Genomic DNA, 12242 nt, shown 5'->3' on the forward strand with positions numbered 1-12242 from the left:
GATATGGTAACCCTAAGTAACCTCATGGTTTTTCAATAGGGCTACTTACTTTCTTAAATGGATATATGTAAGTCTTTGCAGGATTGGGGCCTAAGATAGCCTCCCAGTACAAATCCATAGAACAATTTTTTCTCTTCCACAGTAGCTTGGCATTTTTTTAAACTATGGGTTGCAATCGTATCCTTTATGAAGTCAATTGGAGTTTTGACATTCACTGCATTGGAGTCAGAATTTCACCCATGATCTCTTAAAATGCATGGGGTTAAACTGTTAGGGGGGTTTACAGACTAGTAAGCCTTATCTATCCATAGTAAATTAGTCAGTTATACTTCTAGATGTTTTATAATTCTATTTAGATGATTATTATATAAGGTCTAACCAGAACAGATTCTACAAAGGAAATTTGTGCATCACTAGTAGACTAGCACTTTTTGAATGAATCAGTAAACAGTGGATATAGGAAAATCAGTTGATTTAATTTATATGGACTTTTCAAAGGGGCTTTCAGAAAGCCCCTTACAAGAGATTACTGAACAAACTGAGTAGTTTTGGTTTGAGAAGCAAAGTATTCTCATGGATCAAACTCTGGCTAAGAATCAGGAGGGAAAGAATAAGAATAAACGGTCAAATTTTGTCCTGCCTGTGAATAAAGACAAAACTGTTACAGTATAATAGACTTTAGGGAAAGACATTCTACATCCATTTAGTGAGGGGAAAACCCCTGGCAGAGGGGAGTGCTTTCATAAATGTTTGGCTCCTGGGTCCGCAATGGACTGTACTTTTGGAGGGTAAATCTACTTTATTGGGTAGGAAAAGTAATTATTGATAAGCTTAGATTCAGATTTGTGTTTTATTATTTTTTTTGTATTGTAACCACTTGCTTCCACCACTCTATTTATAGTACATTTTTTATTCTTACTTAAAAAAAATCTTCTGTTTTATTATAAATGCTCACAAGGGCTTTGTGGTTTACAGGAGTAGTGGGTTAAGATAAAACTGCTAAACTGAGATACAACTTTGGGGATAGAGGATTTGGAATTGCTGTGGGTAGCCAGTCTCTGGGGCTGGATATCATAGGGGAATGATTCAAAGGGATTCGGGGATTGGGGATGCACCTATTTGTTAACCTGCAAGGCAAAGACAGGGCTGGCATAAGCCCATAGGAGAATGCTTAAGTGGTTGAAGGGCTGGCAGCGTCAGGAATGCCCAGCTACCATAAGACGCCTCTCATTAGCGACAGTGGGTAAAAAAGTGACTCAGAGTCTTGGGTGCCCTGAGATCCATCATAGTCCTCTCCAGGAAAGAGGGATGTACACTGGTGGTGAGATGTGCTGCTTCTATTCTGCATTAGCTCTTCAGATAGAGGCTATCCATTTCTGATGCTCTCAATCCAGCACCTTTCATAAGCATTGAATTCACTTAAAATATATTTTTTTAAGAATAAGTGGACTGAAGTGACATGATCTGTTTTCCAGCAGGTTTCCAAAGGCATACAGATCCTGTAGCAAGAAGGCACTTCCCACATGCTGCTCACAGGATGGACTATATGGATTTTGAGGATGATAGCCGTGGATGGTGGTTTGACATGGACATGGTGATAATCTACATTTATTCTGTCAACTGGGTCATAGGATTCATTGTTTTCTGTTTTCTTTGTTATTTTTTCTTTCCTTTTTAGGGGACTGCATTGTTTCTTTAGTAAAACTGAAGAATCATGCAAACAAAGACAATGTAAATAGAAATGGTTTGAAGTAATGAATGCAGATCTTTCTTTGTGTGGTCTGGAGTTTTTATGATTCAGAATTGTATTAGCCTACACCAGACATGACATGGGGCTAATGATCTAATTACGGGATGCTTCTGATATAGGCATCAAAGACTTGAGCTTTACTGAAAACATAAAGTGAAATCCTGGCCACATTGAAGTCAGTGGGAGTTTTGCCATTGATTTCAGTGGGGCCAGGGTTTCCACCCATAATTTGTAAAATCACCAGTATATAGAAATGAACCATCAAGATTTGTTTTGAGGAGTTCAGTTTTTGGCTCTATACTTTGCAACCTTAAGCAAATCACATCTACTGGTGCCTCAATTTCCTCACGTGTAAAAGAGGGATGATGGAGGGAGGATCCTCCAACACAGGCAGTGTGTGTCTCAAAGTTATTATTAGCACCTTTCATGTGGAAGGATCCCAAAGCACTTTAAGGTCTATATATATATAGGGATCAATCACTCAGTATTGAAATGCAGCCACTTTTGAGGTGGGATGCAACCACCATTTAATGCTAGCCACTACAAAACCATTTTTTAAAGTAGGGGCAATGGAAGAACTTCTCCAGCTGATGTCGCTGGAGGGATTTCTGCTACTATAGTAAAATGTCAGTACACAAAGATAGGACACAATGGCTAAAACTTCTATGTTTGAGAAGTACAGGGGAGCATTTAATTTCAAGGGACTCAGTCCTGTAAGCTACTGAGAACTCTCACCCTGATCCAGGAAAGCACTTAAGCATGAGTAGTCCCATTAACTTCAGCATTTGCATTGGTAACCTCAGGACCTGCTGCTGGTTATTCAGTATGTAGCACTCTTCCAATTTAGCTAATACCATTCTATCAGATTGCTAGGAGATGAGTTGGAATTGAATAACTGTAATGGGACTGCCCATTTAAAGTTAAGCATGTGCTTAAGTATTTTGCTGGCTCAAGGCCAGAAATGAGCAAGGCCTCAGACTTGTATCTCATCTGAAAGATGGCACCTCCAGCAACACATTGGCTCCTAGCATTTAGTTTTCCACAAGCTGCGTAAAATAACTTTTTAAGATTAGACCATCCTTTGAGGATTTTTTTGCAGTTAAAATACCTGTACAGCTAAAACTATGTTGACTGAATGGATTTGGTCACTTTCTTTAATATTGCTCTAAAGGGTAGTGGGAAGTGTAATAATTGAAATTCGCCATCAATGTAGTAGTGGGCAAAAGAAAAATTAGTGTATGCAATTACTTTACCTCTAATTATAATAGGTTGTCTTGTACTATTGATAGATGATCATTAGGCATAACGTCCCCCCCACCATTAAAACTTCAGTTTTTTTATTAAAACTCATGGCACAATAAAACTCTCAGCAAACTTAAAACATGTTTCTCAGCTATGCCAGAACTCAAGTTATAGCTTTTGGTTTTTTAAACTTGCAAATCAACTGTTCCTGGCTCAGCGAAGAGAAGGGATGTGAAGCACCTTTTCAGACAAAATGTATTTGCACTTCCTGAGGTCAAAAAGCGTTAGACTGAAAGGATGTATCATGAAATAATTACTTTAGCTAATTTAACTAACTTGGTGCTAGTTTAAAATGTGAAATACAGTTTTTGGGGGGAAAGTTATTAAATCAGATTTAAGAATTTAAGTAGGATGTTTCTCAGATGAATATATCAATTAGCTAATATTTCAAAATGTACTCATACATAAGAAATCTATTCCAGACAACTCCAATTAAATGAAAGTAAACTTACATAGAAAATTTCTAGTAGCATTTTATCATGGGTTTATTCTGAAAGATGAAACAGGAAGGGAGACAGTCAAATGTAGTATTGCCTTCTCCTTCTGTACAATTACAAGAGACGATAATTGTGGGTGGATGGATACACTCTTCTAAATTTAGTGTTAAAATTATTTTATATAACATTTCTAAGGTGCATATACATATTAGTCAAACTATATATTTTGGCTATAGTGTTGCTTTGGTTAATGCTATAATTCATTACTCTTTGCAATTAAATCAGATAATAAAGGAGATGGACTTAGTGTTTCAGATTTTTATATAAAGCTGTTTCTCCTTCAGAAAGACCCAGAAGGGGTAGAATAGTTGTAGTTGCTTTTCTCTATTGCCTCTTTCCTTTGAAAATGTTAGTTCATTATTACTGTCTCAAATGTGCTTCCATTGAAATTTTGTCACAAAAATCCTACTGACTTCAGTGGGAACTGGAGTAGGTCCTTTTGTGAGCAGTTTTATTCTTAAGCACTTGGTCTTGTTCTGGAATGTATTCTTATCTATGAGGTTATTACAGTATTTTCAATAAAATCTGAAGTTGTTTATAATATTTTGCAGCTGTGTCAATAGATATTGGGTGGAAATTAAATTTGAATATTTTTTTCAACCAATTTTATGTTTCTTTTTTAATTCTGTTTTTGGGAAAGCAGTAGAGATTTTTGGGGGAGGAGTTATAATTAACACGATTATCTTTTTTCATGCTAGCATTCTTAATTGTTTTTGTACTTTGTGTGGAAACCCAAATGGACTAGAAGCATTGAACTATCAAGTTTGTCATAACCCACAGTGGCACATCAACTCTTTATTCTGGATCTGAATACATTCTGTGGATGATTTAGTACTAAATGCCCATGTTATTCTTCCAAACAGATATAACTGCATTAAACAACAGCATAATGCGAGAGACCTAATGAGATTTTAGCGGCTGGTGCACAATTGCTCATACATGAGGTTTCATGCTCAGCTGCTGACAAACTTTTGATTAGCAGTTGCACTTTTACCCACCACAAGTCCTCCCCTGCACGCCCATAGTCCCCTACCTCTCCCCCCCCCCACCATTAAACATTTTTAAAAACTAGGAAATTAATACACAAAAATGTCTTTATGAAGCACACAGGCTTGCAATACACAACATATTCACAGACATATACCTGTAATATAACTGACAAACCACAAAATGAAGAATATGAAAGGATCACACCTTACCATTACCACAACTATCAAGGGCCCCAGACCATACTCCACAACCTTAACTCCACTCTAGCCCCAGAGATGCCAGATTTCCATCAGCCCCTGTGACCCAGGGAGCCCCTCAGTGCCACCTGGCAGAGGGTACACCATATCATAACTCTCATCTGGCCTTACACACTCATTGCTCCAACTCGCCATCATAATCTGTATCTAAAAGTTGTCATGTAAGGTGTCATATGCAAACTGGTAACATTAGTGTTTGTATGTATGGGTGGTATATACAGAATTCTAGATGTTTGCTGAAAATATGTTCCGCAAATGTGTTTCGTGGACAGTGCCGAAGCACAACCTGTCCTACAAAGGAATGTTGTTTTGCAGGCTTTGCCGTATCTCCAATGTAAATTAAGCAAGATGTGACCTAAGACAATGAAAAACACATTTATATGCAAGGTAAACAATGCCATCAAGGGAGCGGGGGGGGGGGGGGGGGGAAGATGACCAGTTAACAGTCTTGACAAGGGATGGAGACAGCACCCTAGGAAACCTTCCTGCCTCTTGAAATAGGGACAATGAACTTTGGAAGATATAACAGAAGGCAAGAAGCCATTCTGTCATCCTTCACCTGAGAAGACAAAAAAGTGCTTTGGGCTCTATGTTGGATCCTGGCTAAAGATGGGCCAGCTGAGCTGGAAGAATGACTGTAGTGAGAAAACTATTTTGAACAAAAGACTCTAGTTTAAATTCAGTTTTAGTTTTAGTTTTTACTTTTGTTTGTAACCATTTCTATCCCTACTCCTTCTATTGGGTATCACTTAAATCTAGGTTCTATTAATAAACTTGTTTTACGTTTACAAAATCACCTCAGTGCTGTGTATTAAACTAAAGAGTAAAACCCTCAGCTTATCTAGCAGGCTTGTGTGTATTCTGTCTCTTTGGAGGTAGCAAGTTTAACTCCTGTGAGGATGCAGTGAGAGGGACTGGATGCTGCAGGGGAGATGGTTTTGGGGAGACCCAGGATAGGAAGGGCTGTTGGGGTCACCCTGCAAGGAGTAACCAGGTTGATGGAAGCCAGGGTGAGACCACTGTGCTGTGAGCATGCTACTGGCGGCAGGGCTCTCAGCCAAAGCTGCACAGCCACAAGCACCCTGCATTACAGGGCAGACCATGACACAACCCTTTCCTGGTCTGGATGAACCCCTGAAGCATCACAGGCCCTTACTCTCTGCATGCACTCATCTCTTTTTAACAAACTACTCTTGCCCAGCACAACCAACTCCTACACCACACGTACTAGTGCCGGGGAAAAGTAATCTGGGTAAGAGGTGTGTAAAAGGGTGAAAGAGGAGCAGAGGTTAGGCTATGTTGTATGGTCTGTGGTAAAAGGTAGTTGTGCTAATGGCCAGGTGTTTACTCGGGGGGCGGGGAAGAGGAGAAGCGAGTATGGACAGTTAGGGAGCTTACTTGAGCATTTCAGTCTCTTGTGTGGGTGGGGATGTGGCAATCCTAACTGCTTCACAATAAAGCTTTTTCTATATTAGCAAATGAATCCTCTCAACAGAACCCCCCTTTACACAGGGGGAAACGGAGCTGAGAGTTTGATTCTCCCAGTGCCACAGAGGGAATAATTGTCAGCGCCAGTATTAGCACTGTGACGTGTTTGGCTCCTGCTCCTGTCTTCAGGCTAAGTCGGTCGCTTTGGTTTCTCTTGTAATATTAGAGAGTATGAGGAAGCTCACATTACCACTCCCTATCAGGTACCTCTTCTCTGGCTAAATGGAAAAACTGAGTTTCCAGTGCCATCAGCACCTTTTATGTTTCGCTTAATTGTTTTTTCAAGCCTGCAAAAGAGCTAAAAATAAAAAAGCAACTCAGAGCTGAAACGGCTTGTCATAAAAAGCCCGCTGTGAACAACTAATTCATCTTTGGAGTAAAAGGCTAACCTGTTTGAGGCATCAAAAGAGCATTGGCAACAAGAGCAGGAATCTGAAAGAAAGTTTCTACTCCACATCCACATGGTCCCCAGCACTTCCCTGGACAACATGGAGACTTCATACCTAGCTTGTGGGCGTAGGGGAGCAGGGATTGTCTCCTTCATGGTATGCTCCCTCAACCCTGTAGAAACCCTTCTGAAGTTCCAACTGTGTAGGTGGAAAGGGGCGCGGGTCACTGTCAAGTGTGGACTGCAGAAGTCTGAGTTTTTCACACACACTCCCACCTCCCACCCACTTTTTTCTGAGGTTTGTGTCAGGGGGGAGTGAGGGGAAATACTTTGGATGGGGGGAGACATTCTGGGGGCAGTCACGCCTGGCATGAAGGGCCAAGGTGCAGTCTAAAGGTAAGGACTCTCCTTGTGGAGGCCCCTTCCGCCCCGTTGTTCACACACAATCCTCTGATTAAAGAGTGGAACAGTTGGACCTCTGCCTTTGCAAACTTTAGCCATTACTGTATAGGATGCTCTAATGGAGGGGGGGGTTTCAACATCTTCTGAAATTAATTTGCTCATATTTCCTGTAGCGCACATATGGCAAAATTCTGCCTACAGTTATACTTGTGTAATCCCAATGATTTAAAAAGGGAAAAATCAGAAGATCCACTGGATTAGAAACATGCAGGTTTCTTTAGCATTTATCGAACTTTAGTAATTTAATTCTGGTAAGCATACATTAACATCCAACAATAAAGTAAACAGTGCTCTTGGGAATTACTTTCCTGCATTATGTAGTGAAAGCTTAGCCGTAAACTATAATCTTTAATCTAGGACACTATACTTTTTACTTGATTGTATTTTTATATGGTAAATTATTATCAGAGGGGAAATTGTTCCTAAAATTGGGTTGCAGGGGTATCTGGGCTGATGATGGGATTTCATTAAGCTTCTTTAATTAAAAATTAACAGTCAAATCTTATGGGACAAACAGCTTCATTTCTGATACATTCTGGAGAAAAAATGCTGAACAGGCCAACAAATATGATCTGAAGAATGATCCTGGACTTGTTAGTAGATATGTACTTAGTAACAAAAAGTCCAGGGCTTGCTTCTCAAAGAAATCCTATCAGCGGGACAGAATTAAATTGGAATTCAAAACTCCTTTTTATTAGGATCAGATTCTGCCATCTGATGCATTCATGTAATTCCCATTCAAGTCGCTGGGAGTTGAGTCAGGGCATTTGAAGGCAGAACTTATTCCTTTGAAGTTCCTTATGCAAATATTCCTGAACACTGTCAGTGCGTCGAGTGCCCTCTGCAGACTGCCATTCATGGGATGCACATCTGGTGCAGCTCTGACAATGGACCCTTTGATAGCAGTGCTGTTGGAGCGTGCTCACACCCCCTCCTGCCCCTTTCCTCACTGTTGGCAAACATTCTGAGGGTGAGGCTACATAAGAGAGGTGGATGCTCTGGCTGCTTCAGTTCCTTTCAAAATCCAGCTGGCCGATCAGGAAGCATTCTAGGTCCTTGGCCTGAATTCTTATCCTTAGATGGTGCCTTCTACACCTTTATCATTCTCATTAGATTAGATTTTAGTATAATTAGATTTTTAGTGTTAATGATCAGTTTTATTTCCTTTAAAAAGAAACAAAGTATTTTAAACAGTAGTTTTAATAGTTTGTGGTTAGAACTTCAGTTCTGCTATTAGGATCTGATTGTGGATCAGAAGATTGAGGCCAGGATTCAAGAGACGTGCCTCCTGTCCCTTGTTTTCTCTGGCATTGTATGCTCACACATGATGCCTAACCTGCCTCGGGAGAGACAGACTCCCTCCAGAAGCTTAGTCTGCAGTATTTTCACCCCGAGGGCTTGGAATGAATGTCAGAATAGACTTCAAGCAGTGCATCTGCAGGAGGCTCTGGCAGCCAGGCCTTCCAGATCTGGCATATCTCTTGGATCCATGACCGAGCATAGACCAGCATCATCTCCTGATGCTTCTAGGGAGAAGAAGCTGGACAAAACTTTGCAGAAGGTTTCAAATTCCAAGAAATCTGTAGTACCCAAGAATGATACTAAATGATTGGATCCAAAATTGAAAAGCAGAGAAACCACACAGGTGAGAGCCTCTGTGAGCCAGGTCAATATATGGGAGGGACACGATTGGATCCGGTCACTTTGGGTCTGCGAAAAGACAGTGCACAAGATAGAATCTGTCTGCAGAGCCAAAAAGCACACTCAGTGGACGTTACAGAGCCATTATCTACGGATCCTAGACCATCAGCTCTCCTATATCAAAACAGAAGGATTCTGGTCTTATAATGAAGCAGACAATGAACATTTTGGATATTCTTAATCCAGCTCTCCATTCCGAGCCACCTCAACAACTGGCCATGATATTTGTTGCTCCTATCCATCCAGATCCGCAACTCAAACATAATTTAGAGAAGAACTTTAGATCCCCATACTATTGATTCTCCTCCAGAGAAGAGAAGAAGGGTGGAGAAGCTTCATGAATAATCACCTTATGCTTCCATGGTAAGCATGCTATAGACCTTTTCTATTCTGTCCCCAAGATCACTGATCTCTCATCTACTATTGGAGTTGAATCCAAGGTTGAATCCTCAATCAGAAGTGGAGGCTGAACACCCTAGTCAATCAGATAGGGCTTTTCATAAGGACAGATATTCTGCAAAACAAACATGCAGAGGATCCATACCATGACAGATACTGTGAAATGGAACTGGGCATAGATTTCTGGGTGGATTAGCAATTAGCATGTACCCTTGGGCTAGATGGCCCTCTCCCAGACATTCCTCAGAAAATCGCTATTCTACTAGAAATCTTCCCTCTCTAAGAGTGTAGGCAAGATTTCCATCATCAGATCTGACACTCCTGGATTTGTCTGGAATATATAAAGAAAGATCAATTACCTATCATCATACCAGACATACTCTCAGAAGTGGGGGAGCCAGAGATGCCTGAGGAATAGCAGCAAATGGATCCTGAACAGAAGGATCAGAGTTTTCCAGGTGGAAATGTGGAGATTACTACAGTAGTGCCTAGCTCTGAGGGTGCAATACTATTTCACAGATTAGTTGACAGGATGGCAAATGCATTGAAGCTCCCCTCTGTGACAGTTGAGACTTCTAACCCAATCTTTAGCTGTATGGAGTGGAAATCCATCAACTTCATGAAAAAACTCGTACAGATACAGACAGACATCATCTTCCTTTCCAAATGCAAACAGATGGACATCATACCAAAAGGACTAAAGGTAAAAAATCCATTACAATCCACATATCACACAGACTATGCTGAGAGACGGTCACACACTCTCAAAGAAACTGCGAAACCACCTGATCAGCATCCTATACAGCAAACAGGGAAAGATTAAGAATGAGCTCTCAAAACTGGATACTCTCATAAAAAACCAACCTTCCACACAAACTTCCTCATGGATAGACTTTACAAAAACTAGACAAGCCATTTACAACACAAACTTTGCCTCTCTACAAAGGAAAAAAGACACTAAACTATCTAAACTGCTACATGCCACAAGGAGCAACTACAGTAGTTCCCTTAACCCACCCAACAATATTGTTAATCTTTCCAGCTATACTCTTAGCCCAGCAGAAGAGTCTGTCCTATCTCGGGGCCTCTCCTTTTGTCCCTCCAGACCCACGAACATGATACAGTTCTGCGGTGACCTAGAATCCTACTTTCGACGTCTCCGACTCAAAGAATATTTCCAACATATCTCTGAACAGCATACTAACCCACAGAATCCTCCCTACCAGCACAACAACAAAAAAAGGATTCTGCGTGGACTCCTCCGAACGGTCGAAACAACAGATTGGACTTCTACATAGAGTGCTTCCGTCAACGTGCAAAGGCTGAAATTGTGGAAAAGCAACATCACTTGCTCCATAACCTCAGCCGTGCAGAACACAACGCCATCTACAGCCTCAGAAACAACTCTGACATCATAATCAAAAAGGCTGACAAAGGAGGTGCTGTCGTCATCATGAATAAATTGGAATATGACCAAGAAGCTGCTAGACAGCTCTCTAACACCACATTCTACAGGCCATTATCCTCTGATCCCACTGAGGATTAACTAAAGAAACTACACCATCTGCTAAAAAAACTCCCTGACAAAGCACAGGAACAAATCTGTACAGACACATGCCTAGAACCCCGACCGGGGTATTCTATTTGCTACCCAAGATCCATAAACCTGGAAATCCTGGACGCCCCATCATCTCAGGCATTGGCACCCTAACATCAGGATTGTCTGGCTATGTGGACTCTCTCCTCAGGCCCTACGCTTCCAGCACTCCCAGCTATCTTCAAGACACCACTGACTTCCTGAGGAAACTACAATACATCGTGATCTTCCAGAAAACACCATCCTGGCCACTATGGATGTAGAAGCTCTCTACACCAATATTCCACACAAAGATGGACTACAAGCTATCAGGAACAGTATCCCCGATAATGTCACAGCTAACCTGGTGGCTGAACTTTGTGACTTTGTCCTCACTCACAACTATTTCACATTTGGGGACAATATATACCTTCAAGTCAGCGGCACTGCTATGGGTACCCGCATGGCCCCACAGTATACCAACATTTTCATGGCTGACTTAGAACAATGCTTCCTTAGCTCTCGTCCCCTAACGCCCCTACTCTACTTATGCTACATTGATGACATCTTCATCATCTGGACCCATGGAAAAGAAGCCCTTGAGGAATTCCACCATGATTTCAATAATTTCCATCCCACCATCAACCTCAGCCTAGATCAATCCACACAAGCGGTCCATTTCCTGGACACTCCTGTGCTAATAAGCGATGGTCACATAAATACCACCCTATACTGGAAACCTACTGACCGCTATACTTACTTACATGCCTCCAGCTTCCATCCAGGACACACCACATGATCCATTGTCTACAGCCAAGCTCTAAGATACAACCGCATTTGCTCCAATCCCTCAGACAGAGACAAGCACCTACAAAATCTCTATCAAGCATTCTTAAAACTACAATACCCACCTGCTGAAGTGAAAAAACAGATTGACAGAGCCAGACGAGTACCCAGAAGTCACCTCCTACAAGACAGGCCCAACAAAGAAAATAACAGAACACTAGCTGTCACCTTCAGCCCCCAACTAAAACCTCTCCAGCGCATCATCAAAGATCTACAACCTATCCTGAAAGATGATCCCTCACTCTCACAGGTCTTGGGAGACAGACCTGTCCTCGCTTACAGACAACTCCCCAACCTGAAGCAAATACTCACCAGCAACCACACATCACTGAACAAAAACACTGACCCAGGGACCTATCCTTGCAACAAAGCCCGATGCCAACTCTGCCCACATATCTATTCAAGCGACATCATCATAGGACCTAATCACATCAGCCATGCCACCAGAGGCTCGTTCACCTGCACATCTACCAATGTGATATAGGCCATCATGTGCCAGCAATGCCCCTCTGCCATGTACATTGGCCAAACCGGACAGTCTCTATGCAAAAGAATTAATGGACAGAAATCTGAAATCAGGAATCAT

The 12242-nt window shown here is 41.4% G+C and overlaps 1 protein-coding gene across 4 annotated transcripts in view; it reads left to right on the top strand.

Moving 5' to 3' along the window:
• Positions 1 to 3699, top strand: part of RNF180 (ring finger protein 180) — a 122301-nt gene extending 118602 nt beyond the window's left edge. For 3 of the 4 annotated variants that reach the window (XM_024194757.2, XM_024194759.2, XM_024194760.2), the window contains one exon: positions 1476 to 3699. In XM_024194757.2, coding sequence (XP_024050525.1) covers positions 1476 to 1678 — 203 coding nt within the window. In that variant the 3' untranslated portion in view covers positions 1679 to 3699. The remainder of the gene's footprint in view (positions 1 to 1475) is intronic. The other variant, XM_024194758.2, reaches the window with a different exon arrangement.
• Positions 3700 to 12242: the final 8543 nt, after the last annotated feature.

Source organism: Terrapene carolina, unplaced genomic scaffold (assembly GCF_002925995.2).
Source record: "Terrapene carolina triunguis isolate 2854851 unplaced genomic scaffold, T_m_triunguis-2.0 Scaffold69, whole genome shotgun sequence".
NCBI classification, from domain to species: domain Eukaryota; kingdom Metazoa; phylum Chordata; order Testudines; family Emydidae; genus Terrapene; species Terrapene triunguis.